Here is a 21679-nt window from a genome sequence, read left to right on the forward strand (position 1 = left end):
CTATAATATTGGATTTAGCCCAAAATTAAGAATGACACTTTAATAATGAAGAGAACAAAAACAAATCAAAGCTCAAAATCTGTTCATTTTTAGCATTATTTCAACACTCAGAAAGTGCAATAAGGTCCAAACATACCAAATTGGAAATGAATATTTAATTAATTAATCAATTAAATTTATTAGATTTATAGGTTTCTGAGCAACTTATTTAAAAAACCCTCCAAAAATTCAATAAAAATTATTAAAACAGTTTAAATTCACATAAACAGGTAGCAAAAACTAAAATGAACAATATAGAAATAAAAAACCTTACTAATATGTACCAATGAAATTCAACACTTCTCTAATTACATTTAAGGGAAAAAAAAGCAAAATCCAGTATTACATGTGTAAACTTCAGCTTTTAATTTTCTTCTAGTAGTTACTAGGTCCCCTAAAAATATACTTAAGTGTGTTTCTCAAGAGCAAATGCTAAAGAATAGGTGAGAATGAAAACTGCTTGCTCTATTGATAGAAACCACTCTGTCATCTTGCCAAAATTGTATGTCAGGGTTCCAAGGAACACCCCCAACGAAATAAAGCTCTGAGGCTTGAAGTTCCTCAAAGCTCCAATTTATTAGAGATGTCATGTTGGCACATCTGGGAAACCCAAATCTGAAAGCTTTCAGGTTTTCCACACCCAGCTGACAGTTCACAGCCCTGCCCCACACCCACAAGTTCATCACATTGTCCAATCAACTCTTCACACTCAACTGGATACAATCTTCAAGCAGTTTCCATCAGATGCAGGCAAAAGTCCTTGAATACAGAGTGTTGTTATGACTAACTTTCTACCGCTCCAACAACAACTCCCTCCCAACTTCCCCAGCTAAAATATGTGGCAGTTAAGAAGTAAAAAAGAAAATTGTCTTCCAAAACTGACACTGTTATCTAAACAATTGCACAGTCATCAGAAAACAACTGGACAAGCCTGATATGTAAACTTTAAAGAGTATAGTAATTACCACTTTCTATTTAATGAGAATAAATTACAGAACCAAAGAGTTGGAAGTGATCTCAAAAATCATTTAATCCAACCCCTTGCCCAGTGCAGGAATACTCATACCATCCTGAACAAATAGCTCCCTAGTCTTTTGTTGAAAACCTTTAGTGATGGAGCATTCACAAATTCAGAAGACAGGCTGTTTCACTCCACAATAGCTCTTGCAATCAGGAAATTTGTTCTTATTTCAATTTTTCTCTGCTAAGCTTTTATGAACTCTTTTAGTCTTATCCACGGATGCTATGGAGAGTAAATCCATACGTGCAACATACTTCATGTATTAAAGCTGATATCATATCTCCTCAGTCTTCTCTTTTTTTAGGCCAAACTTAACAAGTTCCTTTAAGCATAGGATTGATCCTCCCAGCCTTTTACCATCCACGTCACTTTTCTTTGCACCTATTCCAGTGTCACGGTATCCTTTCGCATGGTTGACATCAGAACTGGAAACAGTATTCCAGTAATGATCTGATCGGGAGTGGTAGTATTCCTGTGATCTTACTACATCTGCTGACACAGTCCAAAAATTGCATTGGCTCTTTTGGCAGCTGCAGCACATTACTGGCTCATGTTTAATTTATGGTCTGCCAAGATTCCCAGATGCTCCTCACATTTCTACTATGCCACATACTTGTTCTTTATCTGTACATCTATTTTTTCCTAAGTTCAGAATCTCACATTTCTCATTATAGAGAACCATTTAACATTGAATGGAAATTTGCTTCATTCGTTAATTCAATCCTTTGATCCTGAGGCACAATCTCTTCTTTAATTCCTAAAGATTTATTTCCAGCAAATTTGCTCAAGGCATTTCTCTTGCTGTTGTAAGGGCCACATATATATTTAGGAATAAATACAGTAAACATCTTTACATGTAGTAAGCACTAAACATTAATTTGTCATTCAAAAATGAAAATTCTATAGATTATCTTGAAATACCAACCTTGAGATTTTTTTGTTTTTTTGACTCTTCAGCTGCAATACCAGCTGCTTCATTTAAATATTTATTACCAACTTTGCTTTCAAACCATTTTAGATCTACAAAGATTTCACTGAAGTGTTCACGATCAAACTATTAACATAAAGGGAAGGAAAAACAAGCCATCAGTTATTCCATAACCTGTTTTACAGACAAAGTTTAAAAACATAAAGGACCAAATACTATATGCAAAAATATAGTTAAAAAATTCATAAGGCAATAGATGAAGCAAACAAAATAGTTATATTATTAAGTATAGAAAGGTAATCAAAAGAATTATGGTAACCTTTATGAAAATCTCAAATTACCTGTCAGCTCAAAAGAGTATTTGCTTCTAAAATAGGGGTTCCTAACCTTTTCTAATATCCCGCACCCGTAGAATGCTTCTGATATATTCTCACACCCCTTACAAGTAAATAATTATATGCATATAATTATGAATACGGACTATAATTTTGAAACTTCTAAACCCAAGTTGTCGCACGCCCTGGAATATTGTCTTGCACTCCCGGTTGGGAACCCCTGTTCTAAGCTAACAAGGTTATATCTTAAAAGAGACATTATTACCACACCAATTCTTTTTTTAAAAAAAAGAAATGCAGGCATATTCTGTTTATCCAGATGGTCAGTTGCTGTTCCCCTGGGGAATTATGGAATTTTCCTTCCAGCAATGTGGATGACAAATATAAAATCAAGCAAAATATAAGCATAGTCCTTTGAGCTGAACATAGTTTCTTGGGTAAGTAATTAATTCAGGAGAAAAATCTTGCAAACAGGTCTGTCTCATACAAGGTGAGGATGATACTTCAAACTTCCTAGATACTGTTGTCAAGAGGCTAACATTTCAGTTCACTCCAGTTTCTATAAGGGCAATTGTGATCAAATGTTTATTTATTTATTCTGAAATTTATCATATTATGTCACTTCAGAAGCACAAAAAGTACAGCAGCCATTATGAAATTCACTTGGACAAAAGATAGGCATTGCATACCAGCAGCTCTGAAACTGTTGCCATGACTCAAAAATACTCTATGGTGTTCAAGTGGTGCCATTTCCACATTATAGGCTATTAGAAATTTAATAAATAGTTCTTGAAAATATTGTTTAAGGTACCCAGAGGTACAGTTAATGCATCCCTCCAGGTAAAAGCAGAGTAACCAAAAGTCGAGCTGAGGGCCTGGCTATTATTTACTCCACTGGCTTAAATACTACTATTTTCCATAAAGACTGATCCCCTGAATCCTTGCAAATCACTGACCTAACACAAGGTGTCATTTGAACTCCTCTTTCTGGATTACACTCAAGCTAAAAGAGAGAGGATTCTAGATGTGAAATATCAGAATGAGTTCAGCCAGATTCTAGCGTACATCGGAAATGTATAAAGCACCATAGATAGCAGTTAGGCAGATATTTATAAAAATACTGAACAAAAACTTTTTCAAGAGCTAGGCTTGAGAATTCCTTTCTTAATGAATTCTAATGCTATTTCTTTAATTTTATGCAATACAAAGAATACATACTTACATCTGACAATTTTATAAGGTATTTCTCAAAGCGGGGCAAGTTGAGGTGCCCACTTTCATTTATATAACCTAAGAAACAGAAGAAGAATTTATATTTACAACCTTGAGCTGTGTTCCCAGCCCGTTTCCAGCCTGTTTTAAAAAATGATTTATACTTATTTCTTCTGTTTAATAAAGGAATTGTGGGGGCTTCCCATTGAAGAATTAGTATCAGTTAGTATTAGCATACTAATAAACACAGATGCCTTTTTCTCCCTGCAGCCCTCCACCATAATTTAGATCAGATTGGAAAAGCATGGGAGGCTGGTAAACGGGGCACAATATCACCTTCTCCTCCAATGCCAGTGGAACACAAAGTGCATGCAAATCAGGATCTACTGATCCTGGGTAGATCAGGAAAAAAAAAATCAGCTCCACAAACAAGAGAATCATTAAATTTTGCATTTTTCTTTCTCTTTAGTTAAGTGAATAAGTGCCTATCTGAGCTGCTTCCAGTGTTTTGTACTCAAACAATGTTTTATTCTTTTCCTTTTGCTTTGGCAACGTACTTGCATATGTTCCTTAAGGTCATCTTTTTTACAGGTAATCCATGCCTGGTACCACTGACTTTCAGGCACTATTCTACTCTTGTTGAAAGGCCTGCAGGGCCTATCCAAAACAGTTCTTGGTCACATCAGATCTTCTTTACCAAAGCTGCCACAGACCCAGTTCTTTATTTTAGGGCCATGCCCAGCACTGCAGTCATGTGCCACTATGCAGGGAGCCTAGATCAAAGGGAAAATAGGTGTAGGAATTGAATGGCTTTCCTCAGTGGTGGCTCCAGAGCTGATGCCTAGAGAGGTGGCAGCTGGCCAAAACTGCTTTGGCCTTTATTTTAGGCCCAAGTCAGGAAGACCAGGATCCGTTATCCATGTGCTTTATGCTGTACATTAAATAAATAAATGCAGAACCAGGTTGGGGCCACCATCCTAGCTCATGTGTGGTCTGTGCCAAGCCTACCAGAGCCTCCTTTAACCCTTGAGACACTTGCTTAATGACAGCTGGGATTACATTTTTTGAGTGAAGGGGTCACATTGGCATCTCACTTAATGACCCCTTTGTTTGCAACCAAGATTTCAGAGCCAAATATGATAGTCAGTAAAGAGCTACCAGTATTGTCTACAGAACCCAATCCACGAAATGAAAAGAAAAAATGTAATTTCCAGCATGATACAGACCATGATATCAAGATTAAAATAATTATTTTCTTTCCCATTCTACCTTTTACTCTGTAGCAGGGCCTACTGTAAGATCATCTTGCAGTAACTATATGAGATAGCTTACCTCCAAGTTCAGGCAATGTAGTCATGTATGTTCTATAAAGCAGCGGCAATGCATCATGGTTAATATGAAAATGAGGTAGATGAGGAATAAAATCATTTCCAACAAGAAAGCCCATTAAAATCCAGTCATCTATTATTCTTTCAATTTCATATGGAAATGAAATCTTGTCCTGATAAATAAATGTTGATACAAATAATTAATTAACTAAATGTATAAACATTTAGCAAATTTTTAACAACTTTTAGCAAATCCACTCATACTTACTTTAACTGGTGAAAATTCATAGTCAATATATTCTCTCATTAATGATAAGTGCAAAAGATGAAAAGTGGTTTCTTCTGGGGCACTTGCTCTGTAAATTAATATAGTTCAGTAAGCTAATTAAAATATTATATTTCATAGATTAAAATGTGAATGTTTAATACTGAAGAAATACAGTGTTCTCGGTTATTTAGTAGTTTTGCATAACTTCTTTTGCCATCATTTAATAATTTTTTCAGCAGATTACCTTTGTGACTTTTTGCCACCAAACCGGACCTCTTCTCTTAAAAGGGAGAAGTGTGGGTCATGACTTGTCAGCCCAAGCATTATCTATTAAAAGAAATAATTTAATAGAACCAATAATTTAAAAATTGATCAATAATGAATGAGTTATTCTAGCAGCTTATTTTACCCTGATAGCAACAGATCTCATTGACATCCATGAGAATAACATTGCCCCTTTCCAAAGAGATAGCACACTATAAAACAAACTGCTTGCATAATGCATACAAAATATCAGGCAAATCTGATCCTGTGGGTAAAATAAATCCTTACAACGTAGAGACTCTTTTTACCACAATTATTGGCATTTATAATCAAGAATCTTATTTCTTTTTTTTTTTCAAATAAATCATATTTTACATGTAAACATACCAAGTCAGCATCTAAACCATAGAGACAGTGTCTTGTGTTTGGATCATGGTCAGGTTTTGTTTTTTCTGATCTAATAAATTCCATAATTTTATGTTCTCCTTCTCCTGGTGTCTGAATGAAAAGAAAAAACAAATTAATAAATGTTGAATTAATAACAATTAATTTAAGAAGTCTTATAAAAGTAAATAGTAACCTCATGGCCTGATAAGTAGACAGTTATGCTTTGCCAAGATTTGTCTGTGGAAATCTTCATATTTACAAAATACTTCAGGTGTTCGTGCAACCTGGCCATAAATTCAGTCCCTAATAACAGAAATCTAAAAGTTACATTTTCATTCACTAAAATCTAAAAAATATTTATTCAAATACCATGGAAACATATTTCTTTAAAAAATGTTTCACAATTTTTAACAGTAGTAATATTTGAAATTATGTTAAACATGTAAACCATTATAATGCAAATATAAATGTTGAAGTTAAACATAAACATCTCTATTACATTACTTCAACTATTTTCTGATTTCAGGAAATACAACATCCTTGGAACTGCATCTCCTCCATTAGAAATCTTAATCAGAAAAAACAGTTTAGTTTGACAAATGTAATGGGGCAGTATCAAACAAGATTATTCAGACACACAGAATCCATATATGTGTAAAATTTGCTTATTAATTGGTTTTAGTATAAGATGGAAGTACTTAATTGAAAAGAAAAAGCATTAAATAATGAATAACCGTAAAATGTAGCTTGCAATTCATGGTGTGTCGTTATTGCTATGGCAAGGGAATAGGGGCAGAAGAGGGAACATTCTATTACAGAGGTACCATACTGTTTAGTTTGATATCTGCGGCCTCTGATATATTTGAAAATCACATTTTTTTTTATTTTAAGGGAAGGATAAAATTCTCATGAAAATAAGAAATAAAAAATGAAGAAATTCAAAATAATGTAGCAAAATAACAAAATTCCCTACCTGGTGTAATGCAATTAGAATCAAATCTGGATTCAGTTGGAAGAATTTCTCCTTTTTCTAATGCCTTCTTAATTTTGTCTTCTGCTTCCTTTGCTGACCTATAACAACACTTCTTAGTTTAGTGCTGCAATAATCTGATGGCTACATACGTATTAAAATCTCACAACAGTTCTGTAGAGATTATGGTAGAAATATCTTCGGATTACATATAGACTTTGCAGGAGAATACCCATGCCAGCACTTACTCACATATAATATACAGTTTCCTTAGCAAAATAAATTTAATAAAAGTTTTTTATTATTTAAATTTTATTACTGTATAGATATAAAGCTGCATGGAATAGAACAGTTGGCAACATTGTTAATACTGAATGTATATAAATAAAACCATCCAAGGAGTTGTGAAACAAGTCCAACACCTCCCCCTGAATTGAGAGTAAGCCTGGGGATTGCTTGGCAGCTCTTTGATGAAAACACTTGAAGAAACTTACTGACAAAGACCAAATAGACAATCTATATTATTTCCTATATTAGACTAAGAAAGGCATACCATAGCTTACAAAGGCACCACCATTTTGAGGGACCAGAGCTGAATGCAGCCCTAGAAATCTGAAACTATCATTCTAATAGAAAAGATAGGAGAAATTAACATATAATTAAGGCATAATTATACATTAACTGTATTTAATAAATGAAACTGGTTTTAGTCAGTCATCAACATAAATTAAATTATAACAGGTCTCCATTTTCTTAACCTGCATTTTGGAAAGTAGGCCATGAAATACTAAATACAACATATACAACAAGCTTCCTCTGATAAACCAATCATGACCTTACTTGGAAAAGATATGATTTGAATTCCTGCATTATGCTTTGTGTGAGGCAACCAGTAGATACAGCTTAGAAATTACAGCTGATCTGGGATGTTGCAGCATGGATAATGAAGGGCATCTCTTGGGCATCTCACATAACTCAAAGGTCAAAACAGGCTCACCCTGGACATTGGTTTTCCAAGCCCAATTCAAGTATATTTTGCTGTTGTTATTAGTTGCGAAGTTGTGTCCAACCTATTGCGATCAGAGGTGGGTTTCAGAGGTTCTGACCAGTTCTGGAGAACTGGTCAGAAATTTTGAGCTGTTCGGAGAACCGGTAGCGGAAACTTTGAGTAGTTGGCTGGCCTCAGAGTGGGATGGTAATGGAGATTTTGCAGTATCCTTCCCCTGCCACACCCACCAAGCCACATCACGCCCACCAAGCCACACCCAAAGAACCGGTAGTAAAAAAAAATTGGATTTCACCACTGGATTTAAGTGTAATTGTAAAGTGAAATGTCACATGTCCATGCAGACGTATGACATCAGTTCTAGCTGCAGTCATTAAGGGAATCACTGCAGGTCATTAAATATGATGTCATATGACCACAACTTGCAACTTGCTACTGACTTCCCCACTGAGTTCACTTGTCAAAATTTGATGGTGAAGTTTGCAAATGGGGATCATGTGACTGTGCAACTGTTGTAAATGCACACCAGATACCAAGCAATTGCATTATGATCACGTGACTATGGGGACACTGCAATAGTAGCAACTTTGAGCATCAGTACAGTACAACTGTAAGTCTACTTTTTCAGCACCACTGTAACTTTGAACAACCCTGAATGAGTTCAATGGTCAGTAAGCAAGGAGCTTACTTGCTGTACTTACTGTACTATCTCTCCCTACATGGCTTCCCTTCAGAAAGGAATTATTGGGTTGAAGCCAGAACCACTTATTCCCCCTTAGGATTCCCTTTGGGACCAATGGCCAGAGAAGTCAGTTTGTTACCAAGAGCAGGAAACATTTCTAAAGTGCCATAGTTTTTCCAGGGGGAAAAAAAGATAGCATCAATTGAGCAACACTACATTCACTCCTATAAATAATCATAAGAGTATGAAGAAACAAGCATATTACATCAAAGTCTGCAGGAAGTAGAGACCAGTGAAAACAATAAATGAAAAACCCATTTTACATACATACCTAAAACGTCTGCCACGTTGCTGGTTCATTTTTGCTCTTGGAGCTACTCCATCAACTGCCATAAAAAAAACTTTTCTTGGTTTAATAATGCGAAATAAAACTTCTAAATAGTGAAATATATCAGCAAAAATCTTATCTTCAGAGATTCGGAAATGAACATCATCATCATTAGGATGTGAACATTGATGAATAATGCCATTCATGTCCAAATATAAGTTGTCAAATTCTGGAATCTAGAAAACATATTAAATAAAGTTGTTGTTCTATAAATACAAGTTTTAATTCAGTTAAATTTCTTCTATGAAAATTGTACTTTGCATTATCTAATTTCATTTTATATTTCTATTTGGAAAACACATATGCTAATATTCAATATATTCTGCTTATAAGAGGCCACCTAAGTTTCATAGAGACATATATCCTGTCTTCCATAAAAGTTTTGATTAAAAATAAAATTCAGAAACTGCTGTTAATACTGCTACTGTTACATTAACATGGTTAATGTAATCACTACAATTACATTAACTTTAATTCTAAACTTTCATTTTTTAATAGTGCCAGAACTTTTCAAAAAGCGCATATTTATTTATGTGGAAAATTTATATGGCCATCTACTCACTTTCAGTGACTCTAGGCATCTTACAAACAATAAAAAAAACTAATATAAAAATAGTAAAAACAATAACTCCCCCCTCCAGGTGACAACAGGCAATTAAACAAGCCACTTAATGGGCTCCCACTTTGGATTTCCAAGCCCATTGGCAAAACCAAACCCTCAGGGCCTTGTGAAAGAATGTCAAAGTAGGAGCCAGTCTAATCTCCATGGAGATGATGTTCTAAAGGAAAGGATCCACCACGGAGACGGATCTTCTGGATCTCACCGGATCTATCTCCTTAGGAGAGGGAACCTGCAACATTCCCTGACTCCCTGCTCTAGTGAGTCAGATGGATGTAACTGGAAAGAAATGGTCTTTCAGATAACTTGGTCTCAAGACATGTAGAGCTTTAAAGATGACAACCAGCACCTTGAATTGCACACAGAAGCAAATCAGCAGCCAATGCAGCTCCTGCAGGAGGTGACACCTGGATCTGCACAAAACCATATAGACCATGCATTTTGAACCAAGTGGAGTTTCCAGATGCTTTTAAAGGGCAGCCCCATGCAGAGCATGTTGCAATAGTCGAAAGGTGACTAGGGCATGAATGACTGTTGGTCCAGGAAAGGGTGTAACTGGTGCAAAACCTGCAGTTACACAAAGACTCTCCTGGCCATGATTGCTATCTGCTCCTCAAGCAGGAGTCATGAGTCCAAGAGAACTCCCAGATTGCTCACTGGATCTGTCTGGGCAGTGTAACCCCATCCAAGACCAGAGATGGCAATTCTCCTGGACCAAAGAATCCCAACTCAGAGCCACTCGGTCTTGCTAGGGTTCAGTTTCACCTGTTGTTCTCCGTCCAGCTTTATCAGCCTCCAAGCAACACTACTTAATTTGAAATAGTCCAATTCAAAACACTTTGCATATTAGTAACTTGTAAAACCTTACAATGTAAAATCTTAACAAATGGCACAGAAGTTCGTTTTAAATATTTCAAAACTTCAGAAGCATATCTGTTACCAGAATAGCCAATGTACCCTATGTCTATCATTAAGTGTTGTACCTTGATGAACGTTTCTTTTGTTTTATGTACACTGAAAGCATATGCACTAAGACAAATTCCTTGTGTGTCCAATCACACTTGGCCAAAAACAAAAATTAAAAAAAAATTCTGTTCTGTTCTATAAGAGTATTGAGAAAGGTTTCAATTGTGTTTTGCTGATTAAGATTAAGATTATGAAACACAACCCAATGATAGTTACACCTATTAATTTTCTCATTACAAAACTTATTGGAGATGCTGAACTTCACAATATGTTCCAAATATTTGCATATGTAATACAATTCAGGGGCAGTGCTAAATTTTAATAACACTAACCCATGCTGAAATCTATGCTCCGCTATAAAATGATTGAGTTATCATTCAATCTAACCTTGTGCCCCTAGAAACACAGGTGCCCACCAGGCTTTTGACATATTCTTGTTAATTTTTTGCTGACCTAATTTGGTCAGCTTTCACTGGGAGAAAAAAAGAAGTTTCACAACTATTGTTTCATTTATGGTGAGGATGACTTTGAATTACTGTGCTACTTCACGTACTGGCAGTGAAAAGAGTAATATTGAAAGTTCATCCCTTTTCTTGTGGAAATAGGCTTAGGAATTATTATTCCATCAAGAAGGGCAATATAGCAGTTCTCTCTATAGGCTTGTATATGGGTGAAAACTATGCATGACTCTCCTCAGAAATATATATATATGTGTGAATAGCTAGATTTACATATACATTAAATTATAATGCAGCTGGTTTGCATCTGACTGAACATTTTCTAGGAACCCTGCTTATAAGTACAAAAACTGCATGTTCCCAACAAATGATATAGCATGATATTTTACATGCCTTAATTTCTAAAAGATTATGTACTCTGGCCTACCAAATTATATATGATTCATCTTCCCAAAACAGCAAGATCCAAATAATTTTTTATTTTATTATATTCAAAATATAATACAGCAAGTACATAGAAACATTTAATAATGAACATGCAAGTGTACATGATTCTTATGAACTCATCATGCTCTGCTTTACTTTAACCCATACAAAAAGTATTAAAATAAAGCAAAATAACAAAATATAAGATAAGATATTAAAAAATTCTTACATTATATCATGAGAATCTTAGGCACAAAATGTAACACAAAAGGCACTTAAAATATGTAATAGTGATCTGTAAACAGTGATCTGTGTTTATTTAAAAATTATTTGAGGATTTACATTTTGAAGTGATTAAAGAAAAAGGCAGTAGGCGTTCATTTTCAGGCCAAAATTGTTCTATACAGGTAGTTCACAACTTATGACCACAATGGAGCCCAACATTTATGTTGCTAAGTGAGAAATTTGTGAGATAAATAAGTGAGAAAGAGCAGTAGTGGTGCAGTGGTTAGAATGCAGTACTGCAGGCTAACTCATTGCTCACCCCAGTTCAATTCTAAGTGGCTCAAGTTAATTCAGCCTTCCATCCTTCCAAGGTCAATAAAATGAGGACCTGAATTATTGGGGGCAATATGCTGACTCTGTAAGCCGCTTAGAGAGGGCTGTAAAGCATTGTGAAGCAGTATATAAGTCTAAGTGCTATTGCTATTCCTATTTGTTGAGTTTTGTCCCATTTTATGACTTTTCTTGCCAAATTTGTTAAGTGAATCACTGCAGTTAAATTAGTAACATGGTTGTTAAGTGACTTTGGTTTGGTTTCCCCATTGACTTTGCTTGTCAGAAGGTCACAAAAGGTGATCGCATGACCCCAGGACACTGCAGCCAACATAAATGTGAGTCAATTGTCAAGCATCCAAATGTAAATCATGTGACCATGGGAATGCTATAATGGTTGTAACTGTGAAAAATTGCCATTGTAACTTTGAATAGTCACTAAATGACCATTGTAAATTGAAGACTACTTGTATTTGAACAAGAATCAATAGGAAAAAACAAAATAAATCTGCACAATATTTTCATTTAGAACTGTACTTTTAAAAATAATTTTTATCCAGAAATTCAATTCTGGATAAAAATTCTACCTAAATTTTATCCATTATTTTTATTCTGTATTGGCATAATAAAATAACTGACAAAAATGAAGAAGCTATATATGTAAACTAATTTATCTTGAATTAAACCATATCTACTAACACTAGGGTTGTATAAAATCGTATTACAAACTACAATGGCTTACTTTAGAAACAATATTTCTCTGAAACAAAGTGCACTGTCTTTAATCTAGTATTTTATTTTACATTGGTTTAAAGCAGGACTGTTTAACTGAGAAGCTCTCAGGAAAAGAATGTCAAGCTAGGAAGCAAATAATAACTGATAATATTGCAACTGTATGACACTGCACTTAGCTAAATTCATACAGCACTCATAGGCCAAAATCAATTAATAGTATTATGCCTTAGCACAATTAATTATACCCTATGCAAACAATTCTTAAAATGTGATTCAATAGAAATTTCATATGATTTCTTGTGTTAATACTGATAGTTAGGACTACAGTATTATTTGTTTGTTTCCCACTTTCTCAGCATAACCATCTGTATTATTGTTCTTCATTCTTTGTTTTGAATTCTTTGAATGCCTTTCAATTGTTGGCCAGTACAAAAGAAACTGTATTGAATTTTTAATGTAACAAACACGAGGAATGCTACATTTTCCCAACATGTCGCACATTTTTCCCACTTTCTCAGCATAACCATTTGTATTATTGCTCTTCATTCTTTGTTTTGAATTCTTTGAATGCCTTTCAATTGTTGGCCAGTACAAAAGAAACTGTATTGAATTTTTAATGTAAGACATAAGGAATGCTACATTTCCCCAACATGGCGCACCTTTTCAGCAATCTACTCCTTGTCTTCCCCAAGTCTGTTAAAAAGTTAAAAGTACACTAGGATGCGATGTGCTTTATAAATCAGATTTAAATTTTAAAACAATACCGAGGAGATGTAATCTCCTTAAAGACGCTGTCGGGCTAAAAAGGAAAAGAAAATATTTCTAATGAGGTGGAGACCATGAAGCAGAACTGAAAATATATTGGCAGGCTCCAGACACCTACAAATAAGAGCCCGTCACTCTCTTCTGCGCGGCTTCCCACACGAAATGAAAACTACGAGGTCGCTGGGAGTTTGACAAAACTCTTTCCAGAGCCGCGTTCGTTCCTCAATGAGAAACCAACCTACTATTAGGGGTCAAAGACACCCGGACAGAAAGGAAAAAGCTGAAATGTGTTTGAATGTGAGTAAGTTGTAGCCTTTCTCTCGGGCTCACTCCTGTTCTCCACCAATTTCTCCTCTCCTGAAAAAAGAGAAAGCGGCCTAAAACTCTTAGCCCGGGCAAAAAAAAAAAATAAGAAGAAGAAGAAGAAGAAGAAGAAGAAAAGAAAAATGGAAGGATTGCCAGCAAGTCAGGAATCCAAAATGGTATCTCCGCCACGGCGCTTTCCAGGTGGGGATCCACGCAACAATTCCAGAGGCAGGCGCGGCTTTATTGCCAGACCTGCCGATCGCACTAGAGGCCCCTCACGAAGAAGAAGAGAATCGCCCCGGGTGCGACGGCTCGGCAGCCTCTCCGCTTCCCTCTCCAGAGCAGGGAAGCGCAAACCGCAGCTGCTCACCTGATGCTCCTTCACCACCTGACTGAGGCAAGGATACCGCTCCGAGACCCACCGATAAAACTTCGGCACCCCCATAGCGGCCGGCTTCTGCCCTTCCTCTTAAGCTACCTCTCGGACCCAAACAACCACCTTTGCCACCTTTCCTCTCAGGGAAAGCGCTTCCTTCCGCCAAGGCCCCAAACCATAGAGCGGGCCTCAGCAGAGCGGACGACTCAACGTCGGAAATTAAAGGCGGGCGGCGGCGGCGGCGCACGCTTCTTATCGGACGTCGTGAGAATTGCAGGTTTGCAACCATCCTGTATCGACCAAAGAAAGTTTCTCCTTGTTACAATAGTGGCAGGTGATGGAGGAGATAAAGTGGCGAAAGTAACTTTTTCGGTCCCTATATAGAATAGAATAGAATAGAATAGAATAGAATAGAATAGAATAGAATAGAATAGAATAGAACAGAACAGAACAGAATTCTTTATTGGCCAAGTGTGATTGAACACACAAAGAATTTGTCTTGGTGCATATGCTCTCAGTATACATAAAAGAAAAGATACCTTCATCAAGAATTCTAAGATACACTTAATGATAGTCATAGGGTACAAATAAGCAATCAGGAAACAATATCAATACAAATCATAAGGATACAAGCAACAAAGTTGCAGTCATACAGTTATAAGTGGAAGGAGATGGCTGATGGGAACAATTGCCATAAGGACCATAAGGGGCGTGCATAAGTGCACAAACGTGCCTACTGTTCCTGTCCTATTTTTCTTTTTTCTTCTTCTTCCTATATATATATTGATGCTTATACCTCCTAATATTTACTCATATATATCTTTATTACTATATAATCCTTTTTATATGATGTTGTGACAAAATAAATAAATAAATAAATAAATAAATAAATTGCCATCAGACAGTAGTATGAAAGATCCATAATGGAAGCGGCGGTGGGGGGGGAGGAGGTGGAATAAGAGAACAACCAGCAGCAAGGAAGTGAATAAGTAAAGTAAATGCAAACTAAATAGAAAAAGGATTTGTGATGAAACATTTAAGCTTCTCTTAATATCCTAGGAAATTGGTACCTAGCTAGCAGCAATCAATATACAATATATTAGAGATGAAGTTGGCAAGCAGAGGAAGGTAGAAATGGGAAGGTTCGTCTGGCCCTAGCTGAGGAGGGATTGGTAGAGGTGAAGCAGGAGAGGTGAGGCTGGTTGCTGTACTATTGAAATAGTGGGAAAATTGGTATTTTTCACAACTCCAATTCAGTGTTGAGTGTTACATTTAATCAGTTATTGGGTGCCTGGGAGAGTGGGTTATGAGGTAGCTGAAAGGGCAGGGAGAGGTACGAAAGTGCCTGGGCCATTCTAGGGGAAGCAAATTTGTTAATTTGGTTTGTTTCTAGTTCCAACCCGTTACCAATCTTAACCCAAATTAGACAACCAAATTGCTGGACATGCCAGACTTAAATTGGTGTTTTGAATAGTAGGTTGCTAATAAATCCAGCCTTTATTGATGACTTCACTGTGGATGAGAAGGCATTGCTTGTATGTGCTGCTAAGAGCTGTCTAGATAATGAGCCCTCTTACTGAGATGGGTCAAGGAGTCTTGCTTTATTCCTGTCCCAAGCAAGAAAGGTATTATGGCAGTTGTGTGCTGGGAGATTAGTCCTGGCTATTGTGAACACTGCTTGGCATGTGAGGTTAAGCTAAAGGAATAAAATGTAGTTGCTGCTTTTGTGCTGTCCTCAGAGGTATGGCAGTATTCCTCCCTGAACTGCTTGATTTTACAGATATGGATTTGCTCAGACTATTGGTACTAGCTAATTTTAACCTTTTCTCACTGAGATTGGAGGTAATTTGGGAGTTTATTTTTGCAGTGGCACTACAGACTTATCAGCCACTCAACTTTTATATTGCTGCCACACATTATTTATTATTTATTTATTTATTTTATTTATTATTTAAATTTTTATACCGCCCTTCTCCCGAAGAACTCAGGGCGGTTCACAGCCTGATAAAAAATACAAAATAATACAATATAAATACGATTAAAATATAATTAAAAAACTTATTAAATTGGCCACGGTTAAAATTTAGAATAAAAACCCATTAAAAACCCATAAGTTTAAAAACTAACCCAGTCCAGCGCAGATGAATAGGTGAGTTTTAAGCTCGCGACGAAAGGTTCGGAGGTCCGGAAGTTGACGGAGTCCTGGGGGGAGTTCGTTCCAGAGGGCGGGAGCCCCCACAGAGAAGGCCCTTCCCCTGGGTGTCGCCAGACGACACTGTCGCGCCGATGGCACCCTGAGGAGTCCCTCTCTGTGAGAGCGCACGGGTCGGTGAGAGGTATTCGGTAGCAGCAGGCGGTCCCGTAGATAGCCCGGCCCTATGCCATGGAGCGCTTTGAAGACGTTCACCAACACCTTGAAGCGCACCCGGAAGGCCACAGGTAGCCAGTGCAGCCTGCGCAGGATAGGTGTCACGCGGGAGCCACGAGGGGCTCCCTCTATCACCCGCGCAGCTGCATTCTGGACTAACTGAAGCCTCCGGATGCCCCTCAAGGGGAGCCCCATGTAGAGAGCATTGCAGTAATCCAGACGAGACGTCACAAGGGCGTGAGTGACTGTGCATAAGGCATCCCGGTCTAGAAAGGGGCGCAGCTGGCGCACCAGGCGAACCTGGTGGAAAGCTCTCCTGGAGACGGCCGTCAGGTGGTCTTCAAAAGACAGCCGTTCATCCAGGAGAACGCCCAAGTTGCGCACCCTCTCCATCGGGGCCAATGACTCGCTCCCAACAGTCAGCCGTGGACTCAGCTGTGTCGTGTCCCACTCCTCCGCTGACGGCTGGGTCCGGGAAATCCGAATCAGGCGTGCCTCTGCAGCTCTGCCCAAAGTCCTAGCAAAGTCCTCAGAGCAGGCAGGAGACCAGTAAGTGACTTCAGCAAGATAAGTTTGACTTTTGCCTGACTCAGAGACTGCCAGAAAGTAGATCCTTTATATAGGCCATGGGGTGTGGCTCCATGACTCAGCACTCATTAAGGCCTGCCCCTCCCTTCCCTCTGTAGCCTCCGCCTCTCCAATCTTCTGATGCGAGGGTCACACCAATCAGCTGTTGGTAATAAACCCTCCTCAGGCTCACCTGCTGTGGAGGAGGGGGAGGGGTCTAGCTGCTCCGTTTGCCTGGGCATGGAGTCAGGGCTGGGGCAGGGAGATTCTCCTTCTGCAGTTTGTGTGGGCATGGAGCCAGGACTGGGACCGGGAGGCATACATTCCTCAGTGTGCGGGAGCAGGTAAGAAGGCCCCGGCTGCTCTGAGGGCGGGCAAGACACAACAAGCTGACTGTACCGGGATGCCGGCATCCACAGCCACTCCGTCTTGGAGGGATTGAGCTTGAGCCTGTTTCTCCCCATCCAGACCCGTACGGCTTCCAGACACCGGGACAGCACTTCGATAGCTTCATTGGGGTGGCCCGGTGTGGAAAAGTACAGCTGGGTGTCATCAGCGTACAGCTGGTACCTCACACCGAAGCCACTGATGATCTCACCCAGCGGCTTCATGTAGATGTTGAACAGAAGGGGCGAGAGAATCGACCCCTGCGGCACCCCACAAGTGAGGCGCCGCGGGGGCGGCCTCTGCCCCCCCGCCAACACCGTCTGCGACGGTCGGAGAGATAGGAGGAGAACCACCGATAAACGGTGCCTCACTCCCAATCCTCCAACCCGCGCAGCAGGATACCATGGTCGATGGTATCGAAAGCCGCTGAGAGGTCTAATAGGACCAGGGCAGAGGAACAACCCCTATCCCTGGCCCTCCAGAGATCATCCACCAACGCGACCAAAGCCGTCTCAGTGCTGTAACCGGGCCGGAAGCCGGACTGGAACGGGTCTAGATAGACAGTTTCCTCCAGGTGCAGGGGAAACTGATATGCCACCATACTCTCTACAACCTTCGCCGCGGCGGGTTGGAGACCGACGATAATTACCTAAAACAGCGGGTCAGGAAGGCTTCTTGAGGAGGGGCCTCACCACCGCCTCTTTCAAGGCGGCCGGAAAGACTCCCTCCAACAAGGAAGCGCTCGTAATCCCCTGGAGCCAGCCTCGTGTCACCTCCTGAGTGGCCAGCACCAGCCAGGAGGGGCACGGGTCCAGTAAACACGTGGTGGCATTCAATCTACCCAGCAACCTGTCCATGTCCTCGGGAGCCACAGGGTCAAACTCATCCCAAACAATATCACCAAGACCGCCCTCAGACGCCCCGTCCGAATCGCCACAATTTTGGTCCAGACCGTCCCGAAGCTGAACGATTTTATCGTATAGATAACCGTTAAACTCCTCAGCACGTCCCTGCAACGGGTCATCCCGCTCCCCCTGGTGAAGGAGGGAGCGGGCCACCCGAAACAGGGCAGCTGGGCGGTTATCTGCCGACGCAATGAGGGGGGGGGGGTAGCAACGCCTCGCTTCCCTCAGTGCCACTAGGTAGGTCCTAGTATAGGATCTAACTAGTGTCCGATCAGCCTCTGAACGGCTGGACCTCCAAGAACTCTCTAGGCGTCTTCTCCGGCGTTTCATCCCCCTCAGCTCCTCGGAGAACCAAGGAGCCGGTTGGGATCTGCGCCGGGTCAGAGGCTGCAGAGGCACGACACGGTCTAAAGCCCCAGCCGCAGCCCGTTCCCAGGCTGTGGCTAGTTCCTCTGCCGTGCCGTGAGCCAGACCCTCAGGGAATGGCCCAAGCTCCGTCCGGAACCTCTCTGGGTCCATCAGGCGCCTGGGACGGTACCAACGTAATGGTTCCGTCTCCCTGCGGTGTTGGGTAGCGGTCAGAAAGTCCAGGCGAAGGAGAGAGTGATCTGACCATGACAAAGGCTCTGTGACTATATCTCCCAAGTCCAGATCCTTCAACCACTGACCAGAGATAAAAATCAGGTCCAGTGTGCCTCCCCCGATGTGAGTAGGGCCATCCACTACTTGAGTCAGGTCCAGGGCCGTCATGGAGGCCATGAACTCCCGAGCTACTGTCGATGACGAGCCAGCAGATGGCAAGTTAAAGTCCCCCATGACTAAAAGTCTGGGGGTCTCCACTGCCACCCCGGCAAGCACCTCCAGGAGCTCGGGCAGGGCGGCTGTCACGCAGCAAGGAGCCAGGTACGCGACCAGCAAGCCCATCTGACATCTATGGCCCCACCTCACAAAGAGGATTCACACCGCAATCTGAGGTACAGTGGTCTCCTCGGCTCTAGACTCTCTTTAATAACAACCGCCACCCCCACCCCTACCCTGGGCCTCGGCTGATGGAATGCACGGAAACCCGTGGGCACATCTCAACCAGGGCACGCCTACAGTGCCCAACCAGGTCTCCGTAACGCCTATAATATCCGCGGCACCCCCCTGAATCAGATCATGTATTAGGGGGGCCTTATTGGCCACGGACCGTGCATTGCATAACATCAGACGAAGGCCCAGGCTCTGAGGGTCTTGACCATCCGGGGAACGGGAGAAGTCAGGGGGATCGGGGCACGCGATCGCCTGTATACATCGAACGCGTGACCCCCTAAACCGATGCGATCCCCCCCTTCCGCCATATCTGCCCCTCCCACTTACCGTGCAGATGGACTCACCCTCACACAAAGGAACACACTCCCCCCCCATAACCTCCAAACCCATTTGATAGTCGCCATGAGCATGCGCTGGAACTGGTTTCCTCCCGACGGGCTACCCCATCACCCACCCTAACCTCCCACCCACCCCAACCCGAACCCGTCGGTTTCCTCCCCTTAAAATTTCCATTAAAACTCCCACCGCGGGTTTCCCCAACACCCGCCTACCCTCCCACCCTTAAAATCCTCACCCTTAAAATCCCCATTAAAACTCCCTTAAAAATCTATTAAAACAATTAGTTAAAATCCCTAAGTCTCCTGGATTTAGCATGCCAACTCGGGGTTCCAAAACCCGTCCTCAAGGTGGGCCTCGGTAGTGTGGAGGGCCAAACCTGCGAGAGAGGGGAATCTCGCAGGGCAAGAAGGTCCGCAGTTGAAAATCTTCGCATATCAAAAAGTACGGTAAGCAGCCCATCAAAGCCGGTCAAGATGTCAACCACAGCAGAACGGGCTCTCAGGCTGGCAGGACGGACCGCGGACATCTAGGGCTCCATGGGGCCGCTACTCCATCTCCAAACCCAGCGGCCACCACTCGTCCTAGGTCCAGATGACACCCAATCGAATCAGTCACTCTCCTCTGAGCCAGTCTAGCCAACCAATGATGTTTAAAAGACAATATATGGTCTTAATCACAGTCTTAATCTTGGTCTTAGTCTTAGTCTTAGTGAGGGACACGATCCAGGACAAGCCCATCAGATGATAAGGCCATCGCGTCGCCGACAGCCAGGATTCCCAGCCGACGCCGACGCCGCCACCATGGGCCATCCTAGTCCAAACTGCTGAGGGTCCGAATGAGGGCCAACTTCACCTCCAGCTCCAACTCCCTTTCAAGGGATTGGGCCCTCCAGATGACTCTTCGGGCCCTCTGCCTCTCATAAGTCCGACCCTCTGCCTCTCCAGCGTTGATGGAAAAAACACTGTCCCATGAGGAGGTCGCTGCTGCCGCCGCCGCCGCCACCGCAACCCGAAAGTTACACCGCGACCGCCGCGGCCAGCGCCCCAGCACAAGGGCCCAAAGAGAACGCTGATACCTGCCACTCATCCCAGGCCTCACCAGCACAGATGGCAAAAAGCGCTGGTGGTCAAAAGGCTCCAGCGCCGAAGCTCAAAGGCTCTCCAATAACAGAAAGTGATGACAAAAAAGCTCCCAGTCCCGAGGAAGCCGCTGCCGCCGCCGCAAACCCGGAAGTTCGGAGGCCCAGCCGCAGCCGCCGCAGCAGCCGCCCCAGCAGGAGCCTGGAGAACGCCAGCCGGCCCGATCGTCCCCAGGCCACTAGCTCGTCCAGCCTTACCCCGTTCGCTGCTCCTGATGTTCCCCCGGCCGGGGCTGGGACCGGAAGGTAAAAAATAGCCATCTCCCGGTCCCAGGCCCCCGAAAAAGGCCGCTCCCCTGTTCCTACGAAGATGTTTCACTGCGCCATCTTGGGCATGCGCAGAACAGTCCTAACTTTGGAAATGTGAAATGGGTTCTGGAGAACATCTTCACCGTATGTATGCATCCGTAATGATGGGGTTAACCAACACTACAACTATTGCAAAGAGAGCTGGCCAATTAAAATAGCTCACTCCGAGTATCTGATGAATCAGAAAGATTTCCAGAGATCGTTTGGATACGGTGAATACAAATGAATCTTTTAGGAATGCTATGGGGCAGGAGAGAATTTACTTCCTTTTCCCTTTTATTGATTCTGTTGGGCTATTATACAGTCTTATTTCAGTGGAAAGACGCCAGCTAGAAACACAGCTTTGGATTTTAATGTACCTTAAGTGCAGTAACATGATTAAAAATGAAATTATTCTGAAGGAAATTAGTTTAACTGGAAGTGAAGCCAATTCTTATTTTAATACAGTTGTGCAATGCTCAGACTTACTCTCTCAAAAGTTACACATGGGGCACATCGGAACACAAACACTGCACCTACAATACATGAAAAAGATGCTTATTGTCCATTTCTTCCTAACCCTGACTCTATAATTTCTCCTAATGATGATATTATTAAAAA

The 21679-nt window shown here is 41.2% G+C and overlaps 1 protein-coding gene across 4 annotated transcripts in view; it reads right to left on the bottom strand.

Annotated features, from left to right (window-relative positions):
- XRN1 (5'-3' exoribonuclease 1) overlaps positions 1–14210 on the bottom strand; it is a 66697-nt gene extending 52487 nt beyond the window's left edge. For all 4 annotated transcript variants that reach the window (XM_058187698.1, XM_058187700.1, XM_058187699.1 and 1 more), the window contains exons 1-10: positions 14029–14210; positions 8772–9004; positions 6756–6853; positions 5976–6085; positions 5783–5893; positions 5376–5458; positions 5132–5219; positions 4868–5036; positions 3546–3613; positions 1986–2114 (exon numbers count right to left, since the gene is read on the bottom strand). In XM_058187698.1, coding sequence (XP_058043681.1) covers positions 1986–2114; positions 3546–3613; positions 4868–5036; positions 5132–5219; positions 5376–5458; positions 5783–5893; positions 5976–6085; positions 6756–6853; positions 8772–9004; positions 14029–14103 — 1164 coding nt within the window. In that variant the 5' untranslated portion in view covers positions 14104–14210. The remainder of the gene's footprint in view (positions 1–1985; positions 2115–3545; positions 3614–4867; positions 5037–5131; positions 5220–5375; positions 5459–5782; positions 5894–5975; positions 6086–6755; positions 6854–8771; positions 9005–14028) is intronic.
- Between the last annotated feature and the right edge of the window lie 7469 nt (positions 14211–21679).

Source organism: Ahaetulla prasina, chromosome 6, assembly GCF_028640845.1.
Source record: "Ahaetulla prasina isolate Xishuangbanna chromosome 6, ASM2864084v1, whole genome shotgun sequence".
NCBI lineage: Eukaryota > Metazoa > Chordata > Lepidosauria > Squamata > Colubridae > Ahaetulla > Ahaetulla prasina.